The 18137-nt window shown below is 36.3% G+C and overlaps 1 protein-coding gene across 1 annotated transcript in view; it reads right to left on the bottom strand.

Moving 5' to 3' along the window:
- LOC109839664 (DUF21 domain-containing protein At1g55930, chloroplastic-like) overlaps positions 517-18137 on the bottom strand; it is a 37066-nt gene continuing 19445 nt past the window's right edge. Inside the window, exons 11-14 of the mRNA XM_020408182.1 lie at positions 13586-13651; positions 11736-11852; positions 8425-8604; positions 517-1368 (exon numbers count right to left, since the gene is read on the bottom strand). Coding sequence (XP_020263771.1) covers positions 1090-1368; positions 8425-8604; positions 11736-11852; positions 13586-13651 — 642 coding nt within the window. The 3' untranslated portion in view covers positions 517-1089. The remainder of the gene's footprint in view (positions 1369-8424; positions 8605-11735; positions 11853-13585; positions 13652-18137) is intronic.

Here is an 18137-nt window from a genome sequence, read left to right as displayed (position 1 = left end):
CAATTAGTTGCCCCCCAAATTAGAATACCATAAGGTCATGATTACCGTTAATAAAGCAAGTGACTCAATAAATTCCCGCAGTTTTAGTCAAAGAAGTAGGCGATGTACCTGGCAGCAATTCAGTCACCTACTACCACTTTATTCTCTCTGGACGAAGAATCGCCTCTTACTCATTCTCTCTCTCTGTCAATAATTGGCATCGCTTCCGTCCACAGTTTTTGCTCTCTTGCCTGCTCAAAGCGCTCAAGATTGAGCGTGGTGGGGTTTCGTGCGTGGGCTCTCCCCTCATAGAATTTGTTGCTTGCAGCGCTGCTCCTCAAAACAGGGACTGCCCCATTCAACATTTTGCATTCACGCAATCCTACACGCAGGAGACAACCAAAACGAGAAAACTAGCATAGGCCAGAATGTTTCCTTCGTTAGCGTAGTTGAGAAGCACGATGATTAATAGACATCATGAATAATTCAGTTGTACACGCACCCGTACTAGCACACGAACGAACACACACTCAGGGCAACCCCAATCAAAAAGTATATCTCTTGCACGTGGGACCACAGAAAACGCCACATGCTAAACAAAAAGCCATCGTCTACATTCAGTTCGGTTTCGGACCCATAGCTATGGGAAAACACAAGAACAGTAGTAAAACTGACGATCATCCTCTCATCCATTCTTGGTTGCTCTCTTGCAAGAGCAGTTTAAGCAGCTACAATGAATCAAAAGAACATACTGCTAAGGGGAACGTCCACATTTAAGTCCAAGAAACCGCTGCAAGCAGCAACACAAAAAAGGGGTTCTCTCATCCGAACCCTATACTCTACATCAATTCATTGTCATCCCTATACCATACCGCACACCAAAATGTTTCCAGCTCCATTGATTTCCAGAACTGTGAAACCTCGCTCTACAAAGGTATCCTATGGTATGAAGGACACCGCATCACTTCACCTGTGAAACAAATTCTACATGCTGCCCATGGTCGCCCCCCAGCATCTCTGAATCCCGTTTTACAGTGTTCGCTAAATCTTCTCTTATTAGTGCAGTAAGAAAGAATGGACATGGAAAGAAAAGCTGGAAGCTTGTTATATTTACTGTTGACTACTACTTGCATAATCATCTTTCTCAATTGTAGCATTACAGTTGGACTTTTCCAATATCGAGAGTCGATCTGAGTGCCTGTCCTCTTCAACTGTTTCTTCGATGGGCACGGTGCTCTTGCTATCTGGATCTGTTTCTGCATGTTTCTTCCTCTTCACAACTTTTGCGGAGAGCAAACGGCTCAGGCCTTTGGCCTCCAATTGAGGATTTCCATTGTTTATTGGCTTGAATCGAACTTTGCCAACTTTCCTCTCATTAGCTTCCAATATCTACATATACCAAACCACATCAGCATACAACAGAAGCTGTGAAATGATTGAAAGTGAAGCTTAATCAATCTGAAATGATTGGAAGTGAAGCTAAATCAGTTCAGCAAGTGCTAATCAAAGGAGGGAAAGAATTACCAATCAAAGGAGAAAAAAGAATAATTTTAGACCTAATTGTTACCAGAAGAGTCAACTGTTATGGCACTCCTACGTTAGAACAATTATTGAATTGAGATATCTAAGAGTTTGTCTAGAATTATGATTTGAGTACACGCAAAATAAAGCTTTTAAATTTTTCTAAGCCCAAGCTTAAAACTTTGTCCCAACCTTCGAAACTTTTGATGGTTACTGATATGGATGACCATGCATGCACGTGTTCATGCCCATGCATGCACAATGATGTACAATGCAGGGACGTATGCACGTGTGCAAACATGCAGGCACATGTGCGCGCACGCACACAGTGACACAACAGAAGCATGTAACACCAATAACAACAGAATCAGTGTTGAAAGAAGTACTTTAAAGTGCTTCTGACAGTGAAAGCAGCCCCATGCCACATTGCTTCCGCTGAAAGCGCCTCTGTTAAGAGCCCATGCCGCTTTCCACTCGTAAAGGAGCAAAAAAGCGCATAAAAGCACTTAAAAGCGCTTTAATATGCTTTATAGCGCGTACATAACAAAAATGAGGTGATAAAAAAGGGGGCAGATAATGCCTAACAGACCTGAACATGACCCGCTTGTTAAAAACTAAAACCTCAAGCCAACATGATTATCTACCTTCTCTGGTCCGAACCCAAAAAAACCAAGACCCTAAATTTTCTGCCTCCAGTCTCATCCACCTCCTCCTTCCAGCCCCATCCCCATCCACCTCCAGTCTCATCTAACGTTTCAACTCTCAACCACTTTCATGTAGGAGTGGGAAACAACTGAATCAAATCAAATATCATAATATTCGAATTTGGGTCATTGTTTAACATTCGAATTCGGGTCAAATACCTCGATGATGTTCATATTCAATTCGACTATATGAGACATTCAATAATAATGCATGAGTGTCCACATGCCCGCATGCTTGGGTGCTTCGAATTTTTAATGGCCGGTCGCTGGTTCGAGCACACGATTCTCACTATTTTATTTTTTTCACTTGTTTGAGGTTTTTTGCACATACATCCATAAATTTTATATATTTGTAAACCTTTCTTACAAAACATCAAAATTGTTGATTTTCCCTATAAATTGCTTCTTTCATTCAAGTTCACACATCAGAATATACTAATTAAATTTTTTTTAAATGTCTAATCTACCATCAAATAATATAAAACTTTAATAAATATTTGATAATCAAACGAATTGAACATACTTCTGGTTAAATTGTATTTGTTCATGAATCGAATACTAACAATTGTTTGTTTTGTTGTTCAATGAGCTATCGAATCAGAGATGATCGAGTAGTTGGATGAATAATAATCAAACTATTTGTTACTTATGTTGTGCGCAGCGGGAATTTCGGTATTACCTCTGGTGCTCGACAAGAGAGTAGATCTCAACTAAATCCCTGTTTCACAAAGAAAACAAGAACCGAAAGTAAAATATCTCAACAAAGTGGGATATCAACCCTTCCTCTCATCAGTTCTAGGACTGACTTGTTGAAGGAACCTAAACTCTCTATTACAAATCACAGCACGAACAATCAATTTTAACATGGTTCGGCAAGTTGCCTACGTCCACGGGGCAAGGAGGGGGATCTACTATTAGATAGAAAGAGAATACAAATGGGTTTACAATCACACAACTCTCACAAATTAAACCCTCAAATAACTCTCAAATCTCTCACAAAGGGAATACCAAAAACCCTCTCAAAAGGACGCTGTTTTTTCTTCACCAAGCACAGCCGCAAGAGAACTCTGCGATTTTCTCCTGCCTAGCACGAAACCCCAGGAGAACTGCACGCCGCCGCACCTTTTTTCCCTCTGCCAACTTAAACCACACCCCCTCTTTTTGCACGAACTACACGAAACCCTAGGCAAGCTATATATATAGCTTTGCTAATCTCGGGTGGGCCTTTCGAACTCAGCGCCCGCGAGAAATCTTGCGTGGGCGTGGGTTTCGATTTCAAGCACGTGGGTGGACCCCACGTCCCCACGAAACCCTGCGTGAGGAAAATCTCTTTAGGCGGTTTTGCTACTCAACATTGTGGCCCCCACCCACGTGCTTCACAACTTATTCGGTTCACTTTCACCCAAGTTTATGATGTTGATAATATGTTTAAAATTTAAATGATCACATTGTCATTTAACTTGATCTTGGAATATTATGGAATTATATTTCTAATTTTGCAGCAGAGTCTAAACATATTATATTATAGTTGAAAGTTTGAACTTTTCCATAGACTTATGATGAGAAATAACTCGAATTAAAACATGATCCCCTCTTTATTCTAGTTATTTTCTCCTTCTTGAATTTGAGTCTCATTTATTCTTATTTGATCTAGACCTTCCAACATTGTTGTATTAATTATGGTAAAAAAATCACTATACTACTAAACAGATCCAACATTCCAAATTTAAACGATAAAATTGCTTCTCCATTTAGTGTCTAGATCCATGTGCATAAAGCAATAGCTTAATTACATTCCACTCTGTAATGAAGTACTATCTATTGAAGAGGAAGTATATACAAAGTCTGGGGGTCTGTTTGACAACACCCTAAAACTGGACCAGGTTCAAACCTGATCAAGTTTGTATTGTTTTGTGCATGGAAAAAATTGGATCAGTTCTAGCCCAACTTTTCTTCGCTCTTTTATGGCCCCTTAACCAAGCCAGAATTGGTCCATCTGCTACCCAGGACCTATCCTAGCCTGGTTTGGAATAAACCAAGGCTAGCCTCGATTTATCAAATTTCCAAACAAAGGCTAGATCTCCACCCATTCTCTCTTTACGTCTAATCTTGGTTAGGTTTTTTGGAGTTCTGTATGACTTTAGTAGCAAACTGCTTAAAAGATGGAATGTTTTGGATGAGAAAATTGCACGATTATTATTTTTTATTATTCTTGTTTAACTTTAATTATTTTTTTTTCTTTGAATGTGTTTCTCTTTGGACCTATGAAGCGGGGATTTCTAGCATTGACACTCATTCCTTCAGCAATGTGTGAAGCTATTAAATAGTTTGGTCCAGGCTAAGTAGCATGCACTATGTATCAATTGAGAAATTTTCCAAATTTAAGAATACGATTGCAAGAGCAAACATGTTGACTAGTTTTGCCTATAGCCACCACAGGACTTCAGCTCTTATGCGCCAACGTACAAAGAAGAAGAATATTGTTAGGCTAGGCACCACTAGATTTACTATCCCATCCTCACATTAACGAACTTGTTGGAAAAGGAGAAACTTATTGCAATTAACAATTCTCCTGAGTATGAAAACAGGAAGTTTGTTAGGAATACAAATAGGAAACCTGAGGTAGCATCGTAGCAAATGTTATTGTGGTTTCGAAGACCTATTCGACTAGTGTGAAGGTTTGCTTTAAGGTCTTCACATCTATTTTCAGATTTCTTTGCACAGTCAATTCTGATATGTCCCTCATATAATGTATTGTTCAAGAACTGATAATTGTGAAGAGACATCACAAGATTCACAACTGCTTACACGAACATTAAGACACGAGCCAGTTATATCTATTATAGAGGGACATGCTAAGGATAGCTTGATATCTCCTTCTCTGGCTACAATATTCCTGAATCCTTTTTAGTAATATGTGAAGGATGAGATGGCTAAGAAGAGTGGAAGCTAATAAAGCGATTCCTGATTGTATAGAGGCATTTTTTAACGATGATGTTATAGTTGATAGGATATACTCAATAAAGATGTTGAGGTACAAGAAGAGAGAAGGTTTCCATAGGAAACCACCAGAGAGTAAAGTTGTTTGCAGGGAATCTTCATCCAAATATTAAATAATATTATTTTGACATTATAAATTGATTATACTATCTGCTAGTTTTGAACTTGATAAATTTTCTATCTTCAAACGGCTCATTGGTGGGACACAATTGATGGAAAGATGTCTTATCTCCAGATCATGGCTCTTAGGATCTTGAGTTTGACGGGTAGCTCCTCTGGATGTGAGAGAATCTGAAGGTGCTTCGAAGAGGTAATTACTCACTAAGTCTTGTTTAAACTTATAAATTCAAATGTCCATACTAAAATATTAGATCAAATGGTAAGTGATGTATTGATGGACAATGTTACCAATATTTCTATGTCATTGAATTGTAAATCCACGCAAAAAAGGAGTAAGTTGGATAACAAGAGGCTGAGCGATTTGGTTTATTTGCAATTCAATTTGAGGGTCATAATTAAAATGGAGACAAGGACGGATAGAAACAAATGGGATATCCTCCTTGCTAAAGATGCTACGAAGGCTGCCTCATGGTTGGTGGAGGGATATGACTCTAAGGAGGATGAGGATTGTTATCCGGAAACTAACATGTCACTTGAGTTCTTTTCAAAGCAGCTGGTGCAATTAATTTTTACAACGGAGGAGGACCACATGGCGAGAAAATAGGGCTTCTAGTTCAAGAGCCCCTGAGGTCAAGCGAGGACAAGTAGGTGATTGTTAAGGACTTGGACTCATATGAGGATAACGAACTTCATTATGATAGTGACGAGGATGCTTTGAGAACTGAGATTTTGCTACTCGACACTCTTAATGATAATGATTGTCATGGCCCAGACCTATGAATCTACTGGCATTTTATATCTTGTGGGACCTAGTGAGTGTAACACGTTATTTGGCTCAAACTACTATCAAAATTGACTAGTCAATGTTACATTTGATTCTCAGGACTTTAGCTTATAGAGCCTCTCACTACTTATTTTTCAATGTGGGATTAAACTTAGGGTATTACAAGCACTCCCATCTTTAAATATACGCGACGTCCCAATCGCTGCATGACAATTGGTTTGTCCCGACATTACCACCAAGCAATGAGGACTCTAGAGATGACTCCCACGAGTTCTAGGTATTGACTCTCACGGCACTCATGCGGTGTAGCACTTAGTCTCGCATGACACTTAGTTCTACACTTTCGACAGCTCTGATAACATTTGTCACACCCCGAGCCCGTGAGCATGTTGGCAGCCATAAGCCACGGGATCCACTAAGTGCCACACATTGTTTAACTTAAACTACTACCAAAATTGACTAGTTAATGTTACACTTGACTCCCATGACTTTAGCTTATAAAGTCTCACACTCTACTCATTTTATAACATGGGACTAAACATAGGGTATCATAATGATAAATGATTGCACGCCTTTAGAGTTGAGTTTTGAGCAATTTGAATTCTATTTTTCTTGGTTTTTAGACTTTAGAGTTTGGACATGTATTCGTGGCTTGATCTTCACAGCTTAATTAGGATCTATACTCTTAGTATCTATGCTTAAAGATTTTATTTTATGTCAAGATTTAAATATTTAATACGTAATAATTATGTCGCTACTAATCAATGTATTTCTATAGTCGAAAAATTTTCTACGAGAGGAACTTGAAAGTTTGAAAGAATGAACAACGGTTTTTTTTTATAAACATGTATATCTTTGCACTCTTATAGAAGTTTTGCTTTTAGTACAATACTTTGTTAATATTTTGTGATTATTACATGTTTATTTCCGGCTTTGGATATCTACAACTCATCAAATATGCATTTGTAGAATTTTTAAATTTTTCTTGAATATTTTTTCTAATATTTATTCATATTTAAACTGAACCAATTTTTTAATAGACTCTTCATTCCATTTTGAACCACTTAAGCCCCAAAAATCCTAAGTGATGTCTCCCCGCTTCGCTCCACTTTACGTTTTCCACAAACCTTTGACACAATGAGTTTTTATTTTATATTTTTAACTAAATTATGTTTTCGAGATAAATTACCAAATAAAGATGACTGCATATGGATATAGTTGCTTAGATGTCTTAAGGATTGAATAGGATATTTACATAAATTTTAAGAAGAAACCAATTTTAATGTCCATTTATTGTTTGATTCTCTCAAAAGTACAAAGCCACCTAGTTTATTCTACGAGTTTTTATATCCTTAATGGCTAATATACCTCTGTAAGGAAAAAATCAACGAGGAAAATACTCTGAGCTATTAACTTTTAGGAGTACTTATAGATAAAGATGCACACGCAAAAAATTGACTATATACTATACATAAACAAAAATATAGGAAAAAATTTTGATGCTAACTACCTTTGAAAGTACCTACGATAGATTTCAGGATGGGCCATGCCAATGGATTTACAACACTAGTGAGTTATTGATGGATTGACCTTGTTTGCGGTACTATGAGAGAAATACCTCTTGTAGTGACTCAATTATGATGTTGAGTTATAATGTTGTTTTCTTGTCGTACCATTTTAAGCATGGAGATCATAAAAGTCGGTGGAGATCATCCATAGCCTCCATAGATAACTACCTATGTAATCTCCGAGAGGAACACTCTTCAAATTAATGATATTTCAATCGTTTTCTAAAAATGTACTAATGGTTTCAATCTTCTTTAAATTTAGCAATGAAACTTTTCTTCTTAGCAGGATGGAACAAGAAATAAAGAAATGATTGTAGTTTGATGGAATTTGTGGATGTGCACAGTACAGGAAAGAAATACAAAAAAAAAAATTTGTATAGGGAGTATGTCTCCAAATTAGTGAAACAGTATCAGAGTACTTGTATTTACACTTTCCAATTTATGAATCTGATTGACAATAAAAGGATCAGAACTTATAATAATCACTAGTTGTTGGCACTTGCAATGCACATGAGACCAAAATAATACTGCATATGTGGAAGCTAGACCAATGAAGTTAACAAAACATCTAAAATGTTGGTTTGCCTTCTAGCCCTTGAGACCCTGTGTCGTTTGTCTAGTTTATATTAACCCTTGCTGGTTTGAGTTGGTCACATTTTGCAATAAGCCAGCCGTATTGCTCTATAAATGATGGATACTGATAAGATACATTTTAACAAGTGTGTATGAATAATGATTCAAGAAATACCTCAAGTTCAAAAGTTTGATGCTTTTCCTTCTCATCATGGTTGTCAGATTCTGTGCCCGCATACTCATTATTCTCTTCCTGATTTTCCCTTTCAAGTAGCACGACCATCTTAGCACCTTCTTCTGGTATGTATCCAAATGTCTCACAGATGAAACCAGATACAGTTTCATACTGATGACCCTGGGATCATGACATAGATGTTCAGAAAACAACACAATTATTCCACCCAATTCCAATGGAATTACAAATAATTTACTTTTTGAAGGCACAGGTTCATTCTACTCAGTGACTAATAATGATGCTAACAATGCATTAGTATATCAGTTAAAACATTAAGAAGAAACAATCACTAACCAATCAACTCTATTACCTATTCTAGATGGATGCTGTTGAGCCATGATAATAGCATGAAAAAGCACAACAAATCATAAGAAAATTTAGGTAAACTTAGAGAAAATATCACGTGCAAAAAAAAATGCAGATAAAAGAAAAGAGGAACTGATGTCTATCTAACTACTGTCTACAGAAGTTCAAAATTACATGTACTTAATACATCAATAAGGAGATTAGAACTTTCAGATTGATTTTATCATAATTCAAAACAACCCAATTCTCCAGTCCATCGTCCTTCATGTTCTGATCTTGCTTATGGCCTATGGGTGTTCAAAAGGGTCCTCTTACTGCTGAAGAGTTCCCGGATTAATTAGCTCTCCTACTTATCTATCAAATGTTGCAGCTCTCCAAGAGGATCTAATTATCTACCCCATCCATCAATTCAGATTGATGAAAAAAGAGGTTTTGCTGATATTAATGGACAATTGCTGTCGCTTTTGCTCCTGAAGGGAATGCTACATCTGCAGAAGCATTTCAATTCTCCCTTATTGCTGGTCCTCTTATGCACAACCTACCATTCGTGAAGTCAAAGAAATTCAGATCTTGCTCATAGGCATCCGCTACTTTTCTTCCACATTCAGGAAGATTTCTACATGTATGGTTGAAGTATTTCTTACATATCAAGGGCTTTCTATTTTTATTCTTTATGTAGACTTCTTTTAATGGATTATTGAACCATTTATTGTTCCTGAATTGGTTACTCTTTTTTCATACGTGGAGATCCACATTAAGCCATTAGGTCATCATCTCAAAGGGATCTCACTACTCTGATATTTGATGACTTCAGAGTTCAGAAATGGATGTCAGCATGGGAATGACAAACTCTATGAGGTGTGTTTATTATGCAGGCATGCGAAACTGTTTATTCATCTGCAAAATTTCTAATAGCTTTTTAAGTTTTCTGCTTCAGTGCCTTCATATCTGGTTTATATAACCAGATCCATAAGTTCGACAAAAGAAAGAGGTCAACATAAGTTTCAACAAAACAAAAATGACATATAAGAAGAAAGTGATTGCCTAGATTCCAGTTTCAGAAAAGTAAAATTAAATTACAATTAAGGAGTGTGAGTGAAGTCACGCTACAAAATGATAATCATCCTCGCATTACATTTATTACATGAAAACATGGCATATATTATCAAGTTACATGATAGGATTACAGGGAATCAAGTTTCTTGATACGGCACGTAAATGCAAGTTGGAGTATGTACATTAGAGTTTTGAGCCTATCATCATGGGTCACCATGAAGTCACACATTTTTTAACATCATTACTATCTAATATCAGGAACTACCACATGTACAGTTTCAGAATTTGTATCTACAAATCAGTGATGGGAAGATGTAGATGCTAAACCAAAGGAACCAGAAGCGAAAAACCTTGGAGGATAAGATGCTATTAGGAAAAAAATTATGTGCTTGAGAATATATTTCAAGCAACAAATATGTTGCAGCAGAAACAAGAACGTAAACATGCATGACTAGTACACTTGAAAGATATGGCAACGAAAGATAAGGTGACAATAAGTGCATTAGATATGTAGGATTCATATTGCCATGGACAATATGGACAAGTAATCAAATACAATAACACCACTATGGTATATGCATAAGATTAGCTGCTAGATCACTGGGAAAAACAGATACGGGTTGATAAAACAAATGGAACTGTCGAAAAAGGATAAAAGATGACTGAGCTAAATTATAATTTATGGGAAATGATATGTGGGAGGCTGAACAGCCTGAACCCAAATAATGGGAACAAACCTCGATTTTTCATTGTTATTTTAAAGTTTTGGCTACACTATGATTTAGTCAATGTTACATTAAACGTTGAGCGCTTCTAGGCGTCGGACTTGGCGCCCAGCGCTTAGTCGCCTAGGTGGGCGCTTAAGCGGTTTCTGGGCGTTTTTTTTTTCTTTCTTCATTTAAGTGGTGGTCAATGAGGTTTTGCTGAAGGTCGGAGGAGGTAGTGGTGTTCATATTTGGAGGTTAATAGAGTTTGGAGGACGTGTAGGCTACGACACATAAAATCACAATCAAAGCCTACAGGGTGCAATCCATGTAAGCAGACAATGCTCCCCTAAACGCTCGTAGAATCTAGGTAGGCATCCTAAATACCGCCTATGCGCTAGGCGCTCGTTAGGCGGCCTAGGTACCGCCTAGGCCTAGGCGTACGCCTAAGCGGACTAGGCGGATGTTTTTTAAAACAAGTTGATTTAGTCGTGTAAGCTTTATAGAAGAGGAAAATATGAGCAAATAAGATCTCGATGGACAAAAATTACGAACAACAAGGCATAGAAACTTCTATGCCAAAGCTCATTTAGGGGGTGAGAAGTGCATGTCTATTGTAAGAACATGATCACTGGCCAGCACAAGAGAAATATGGAAATTATTATATATAAGCACTTTTCCTAAACCAGTCATCTTTTTACATCAAGCCCTGATAGTTTCTATCTAAATCATCAGACAGATAATAATGTTTTCAAAGTTCAGGAGTGATAGGAGAATAATGCTACTCCTTTTCTTTCTTTTTTGCATTCCTTATCAGTGTAATCCCCTTTTCCCCCCTTTTATCTACACATCTGCTTTGCACAAAACAGAATCAAATTCTACATAGTACTCATGAAATCTGTATTGCAACCTTAAAAAACTTATAATTATCATACAAACCATATCAGAGCGATGGATGATTAATAAGGATATACTTCCATCTCACTTGTTTTGAATAGTTCTGCTAGATCCAGTATACATACAAAATTAAGGTCAAACACCAGCAGGAACATCTCTGATATGAAGTCATTGTTAGTACCATACCAGAGAGTTTTTCCCTTTCTTTTTTTCTTTTTTATTAAGATGCGTGTGCAGGAAAGAAGGTTATAATTGAGTACATAAATTTTAGAATACAATACTACAAACCTCCGGTATTTTGACATCCAGTTCTTCAGAAAGTTGGTCTATTGACGTATTTGCATCCACATCAAATGTTCCATCTTCTTGCATAATAATATATCCAGTTTTCTTCTGGATCTCCTCCTACATTATACCAAATTAACTAAGAATGTGTGCACATAATTCAAAATAAATAAATGATAGCATAAACACCAATAAATAAAGATGGCATCCACAAACGAGTGAAACAGGCTCCCAAATCTAAAAGCCACCTCTCTTTCTGGCTAGGTCTGAACAAGCTAATACAGGGATTATGACTACTCTGTTATGAGTTTCTATCAGGTACTGGAAGATGGATTTAATTAAACTACACCTATCATCTTCATCACCTAAGCCTTCTCCTGACAAAATGGATTTGTCTTGAATGGACAGGCCCAAAGATCAGAGAACTCCACAAAACGTAAATTGACCAAGTTTTTGTGACCAGTTTTCAAGCTGACATAAGCCCATTGGGTTGTTCAATTTCGTGAAATCTCCAAGTACATATAAGAGAGGCCATGACACCAAAACTCAATGAACAGTCTCTAGATGTACAGAACCAGTAGATTCCTTGTAGTTCAACTTCGCAGCATCTCCAAGTACATACAAGAGAGGTCATGACACCAAAACTCAATGAACAGTCTTTACTAGGAATTTAAGAATAAATGCCTAAACTAAATTGTACATTTACTCATGTTTTATGCTTATATACATATCCTTAGATTCCTTGTAGTTAAATACATATACTTAGATTCCTTATAGTTAAATACATATCCTTAGATTCCTCATAGTTAAATAAGTGACAAAAGACATTCATTCCTTATACTCAAAACAAAGTTCTTGTAAAATATAGAATTTTGACAAACATTTCTTCACAAAGTTCATCTCTTAGTGAAAAATGCCTTAGGGACCCTACATGGGACAGGTGAGGTGTCGGCTCCCTGTCCCATGATGCATTGTTCATGAACAGTGCATCATGGGACAGGGAGCCGACACCTCACCTGTCCCATGTAGGGTCACATGTCTTTGGGTCCCTGTAGCACCACCCTACTATGAATTGATTAAGAGCTAACTCGCACTTTACTTTTAACTAGGAACATCAGACCATGACATTAACTATTTAATTAACAATTTACTGGTTAATAATCATATTATACCTTATTTATTGATCAAGACTTATTACAAAGTTTAGTTAATAGTTTATTGACCAACTTAAATCTTGAAAGTTTGCACTTCTCGACTCAATCATGGTTTATGATCAACTGAAAGCACTGCCAGACATTTATTGACATAGTTAAATTTATTAATGTCACAAGAACTTCTTAACCTTGATTTTCCTAGCAAAATACTGTGAATCAAGAAGAAAATTATGAATACACAAGGAAAATTGCAACCAAACTATAGAATACCTTCATGGACCAAGGTAGTACAAAGTATATTACTAAAGACCAACATAAAAGAGAAATCCAACTACAGCATGGCAGTTAGAGCACATAGTTTGAATGCAGCTAATTTTGCAAAAAGGCAAAAGAATAAGGTCACACTACAAATTAGAATCTACAATTAAATAGCAGAAAGTATTTGTGAAGGAAAAGCAAAGCATGCACATTAGAAATACACATGCACAACATCATATTATACAAGAAAAAAATAAGCAAGACAATATTTATAAGAGAAGAAATTAACATAAAAATACAAGAGAAGCATGAAGAGAACTGACAAAACAGCAAGAGGCATAATCAATGAAGCAATTGTGTCAGCAAAAAAACGTAATGGAACAGAAGTTATAAACTTTAGACGTGAAGCAATACCAAATGATGCCCAAAAGTTCTCTTTACCTTCGAATCATTTTCATCAAAAATTTCGCCAACAATTTCTTCAACAACATCTTCCAAAGTCACAATCTGTAAAACAATGTTCTTCATATGTCAGAACAAATTTGAGCTTTGTTGAAGGGGAGAAAATGCAAGAAACATAAAATACAAAATCATCAACGGTCCAAAACAAGTACCAAATGAGGAACTTGTGGATGTTATATAATACCAAGTTACCCCAAGATCTTTTCTACAAGTACTCAATTCAACTTCCATTTGAGGATTTAAGTACACTCAATAATTAAGGATTTTCCATACAAGATGGTCTGAGCGATAAACATGGACTCAAAATGGTCAATGCAAAAACACCAGATTCCCTAGAGAAATCTTTTATTTAAAGCAACAGAAATACTAGCAAATAACTGTTACAGAGAGAATATGCAAACAGGTCGTTGTGGTGCACAAGTACAAACCAATAATAGAATGGGAAGTACAAATTAAAAACTCAAGGATGCTAGATGAACCAAAAATGCTGGGATTATCTAGAGGGGGTAAGCAGTGGGGTAAGACAAAGCAAAAATGTTCTTTAGTAAATAAACCAGAGTATATGAAAACCATGCAATGAATAGAACTGTAGCTAAACATATTTGCATTTTAGTCCAAAGAGACAAATTTCATAATAAAAAGGAGAAGCTCAATGAAATCAAGAAGTGAACAGAAGAAAAACATTATTTTGAGACTAGCTAATGCCTGACGCAAACAGAATCTAAAACTTGAGGTCATGATACCAGCAAACAAACAGAAAGAATAACAATGCATACTAGTTCTGCTCAATAACATACTTCCATGACATAAGAGTTTAAGCCAAGGAATTGAGACTGCAATCACTGCAAATAGTAGAGATCCATGTTCAACAAAATGTCAAAATCAGCAGGTGATACCAGAGTTAAACAATAACAGCTTGCATCATATAAGATATGTTCTTTGCATGGTGGATAAGCTGATACAGATTTTCAAATAAATGACAGGGATCCATAAATGTGCAAATAGACATGTACAGCAACAGGAAGTGGCAGCAGCACATACGTGGACAACAAGACATCCATGTCTACCAACATGCAGGATGTGCCTCTCTCCTCTTTACTAGATAGAATCTCTTATATTATTCTATCACTAAATGAGGTCAACGTATGGTAGAAATAGTGGGATCACATCATCTCCAACTTTTTCTGAGACGACACGATCCCACCTATCTAATCCTAGTGATCCGGATCGGGACGGGGCTCTGATCCAAAAGTAAAAGGCTCTCCAATGTGCTGCCTTCAACGCCAATCAGGGTCTAAATGAAAAGTACGAGGTTCTTAATATTGTTACTTTCACGAGTACCCGAATCAGATAGGGATCTAAAAGAAGCACGCGGATTTTTAAGTCGTCGATAACTTTCCACATCCATGTTGTAATGCCTTGACTGCAAGGAATCATAACTCATGGAGGGTCAATCAGAGGAGATTCGGCGACGATACTCGAACAGAGATCATTATCGTAGTTCGTAGTTAGATTTGAAGGAGCATCAGAGGTGGACGTGGATGGTTTCGGATCTTGAGGAGGCGATAGATGAACAGAACAAACTATTGTCCTCACAATAGAACAGATAAGATTACTGTTCATCCATGATCAGTTAAAAGGGATATTTTCAAGGATTAATATTTTGGGAGAATGTGTGAGTAGGGATAGATTTAAAGTGGAGAACTTGGATATAACTAGGCCTCACACCTAGGGACTTCACACCCAAGCCAAAAGTGGCAAACCACATGCCAAAAAACACCTCACATGCTCAAGAGAGAATTCTCATAACTCAGATTCCTTTTTTCATTCATCAATGGTTATCCCTCATGGAGGATTACATATTTTATTTATGGAAAAAGAAAGCATCTAAACAGTTAATGAAACAAATAAAAATCATAATCAAATCCTAACCAAAAGGAAACAAAATAAAATACCTAACAAAGTAAATTCTCAAAGATTCTAACGTCTCTTTGGTATGCAGGAATGAGCGGGAATAGAATACAATTCCAACTTCTCATTCATACTTATCAAACATGATGTGTTTTTAGACACTAGAAATGTCATTCCCACTTAGTGTGGGAATTACATTTCCCAATGAGTTATCAAGGAATTGATATCCCCACTTAAGTGAGAATATAAATAATAAAATACATTTCAGATGGACCCTTCTTAAAGATATTCTCACTTAATTGCCTAATTGCAACTGAATATGAAAATGAGAATGAGCATTCCATTCCCACATCAATTCAATCACATTCCTAATCCTATCTTCATTCCATTCTTACTTGACTTCATTCCCGCATACCAAACGAGACACAAGTGATTCCTAAAATAAATCGTAAGAAAATATTATCTAATAATAAAGAACATCAGATAATACTAAAATAAAAGTGATTCTAGTAAATCCTAAAATCTTTTGATCAACGGCCCATGATTGTCCTGCATCACCTAGTCCTACATATAGATCCAATTGCTACATAAAATATAGATACATATACATACAAATAGTATACACACACATATGCATATATATATATATATATATATATATATATATTTGAAGTTACCTGAAATAAACTTAAAGCTTGTTGCTTCCTATTAGACTACATAATTGGTTACTTAATGTCATTATTTTAAATATCCCTGATATAATCGATATATCAGCCAATATATCCTTTTATAAGGTCTGTTACAAAACAATTAGGTCTCAATACCTTTTCCCACTTTATATCCCCAAGATGGCCAACATATCAGCCTGTAACTTGGGCAATATGTCTTTCATATGAATTTTCGCAAGATAATATAGTTATACACAACTACTTTAATGTTTTAAGCAACATTCTAGCCCTATGAAACTTTTAGAATATTCTAATAGGTTCCTTTCCATAAGTTTCTGCAATTAGTCAGTGATCCTAAACATATATTATTTATATATTGTTGTGCTCAGATTTCATTAAATATGTTTATATTATATTTTAGGACATTATATTATATATGCATATCACCCGATATGACACTTTGATATTTACCATATATCTCCAATATTTTGCCAATATCCACAATCTGATATTGCTTTTGGTCATTTGATATTTTATGTTATATGATATTTAAAACTCTTCTTAATGCAAAATCCAAATTGTTCATCTCAACCTAATCATTACAAAAACAATATGTGAATGAAGATTTCTAAACCGTTCATCTAATGGTTCCAAAACATAGTTCATTATTATAGTATAATATATACACACAAACACCATCATGTAAGCCCGAAAGCTCCCTAAGGACGAACTTAAAATTTGATCTCAACTTTCGAACTACACAATGGGCCATCCAAGTGGATGATCCACGCCAATAATCTTGGTTCTCTTGGCATAAATGGACATGGATAAAACCGTTCATCTTAACCGTTATATGATATTTAAAACCCTTCTTAATGCAAAATCCAAATTGTTTTGGACATGTTATATGATATTTAAAACCCTCCTTAATGCAAAATCCAAATTGTTCATCTTAACCTAAACATTACAAAAACAATATGTGAATGAAGATTTCTAAACCATTCGTCTAATGGTTCCAAAACATAGTTCATTATTATAGTATAATATATACACACAAACACCATCATGTAAGCCCGAAAGCTCCCTAAGGACGAACTTAAAATTTCATCTCAACTTTCGAACTACACAATGGGCCATCCAAGTGGATGATTCACGCCAATAATCTTGGTTCTCTTGGCATAAATGGACATGGATAAAAACAGGTTTTTGACGATTTTTCATCATCTATCTACTCATTCTTGTTTTGAATAAAGCAGCTCTTTATAAAACATGTTTACAAAACTTCTCAGCCACACATTTAAAGTTACCCACTTGAAAATGGTCCCCACATGATTACTCACTCATTGAGTGGGTAGATGAGAATTGATCACATCACTACCAATGACCAAATTTGGTCATTGGTAACAAGGATACCTATATTCCTCTCCCAAACTTCCTCTCTCTCACTATACACACATATACATACAGACATATACACACATATATATACACACACATATATACAATAGAATAAAGCTCTTATAAACTTTAGTGAATAGAAACTCTTATCCACTAACTTTTTTAGGTTTTGATTTTGTTTTGAGATTTTTGCTAGACATGAAAGATATCTTCGAGATGTGTGCATTGGCCAATATTTTGCTTACATGTTTGCAATGTCACACTTTTTTGCATTTTCTATTTTAAAAAACATTGGAATCCCTACTACACCCTCCAATCTAACTTGAAATAAGGAAGAAGAGGAGAGGAAGAGGAGAGGTGTAGAGCGACTGCCGATGATGGGCTGGTGGCAGAAGAGGAGGAGGGGAGGGAGTTAGCGATTAGAGTGAAGAGGGAGGAGGAGAGGAAGGCAGAGGGGAGGATGGAGGAGGAGAAGGGGGCCATTTGTTGAGGGGGAGAGGAGGAAAGGGTTGGGTTTTGTAGGATCTCAGGAGGTGGAGGAGGTGAAAGAGGAC

This window comes from Asparagus officinalis, chromosome 4 (genome assembly GCF_001876935.1).
Source record: "Asparagus officinalis chromosome 4, Aspof.V1, whole genome shotgun sequence".
NCBI lineage: Eukaryota > Viridiplantae > Streptophyta > Magnoliopsida > Asparagales > Asparagaceae > Asparagus > Asparagus officinalis.
The sequence above is the reverse complement of the archived record's forward strand: the minus strand, read 5'-3'. Positions and strand labels throughout refer to the sequence as shown.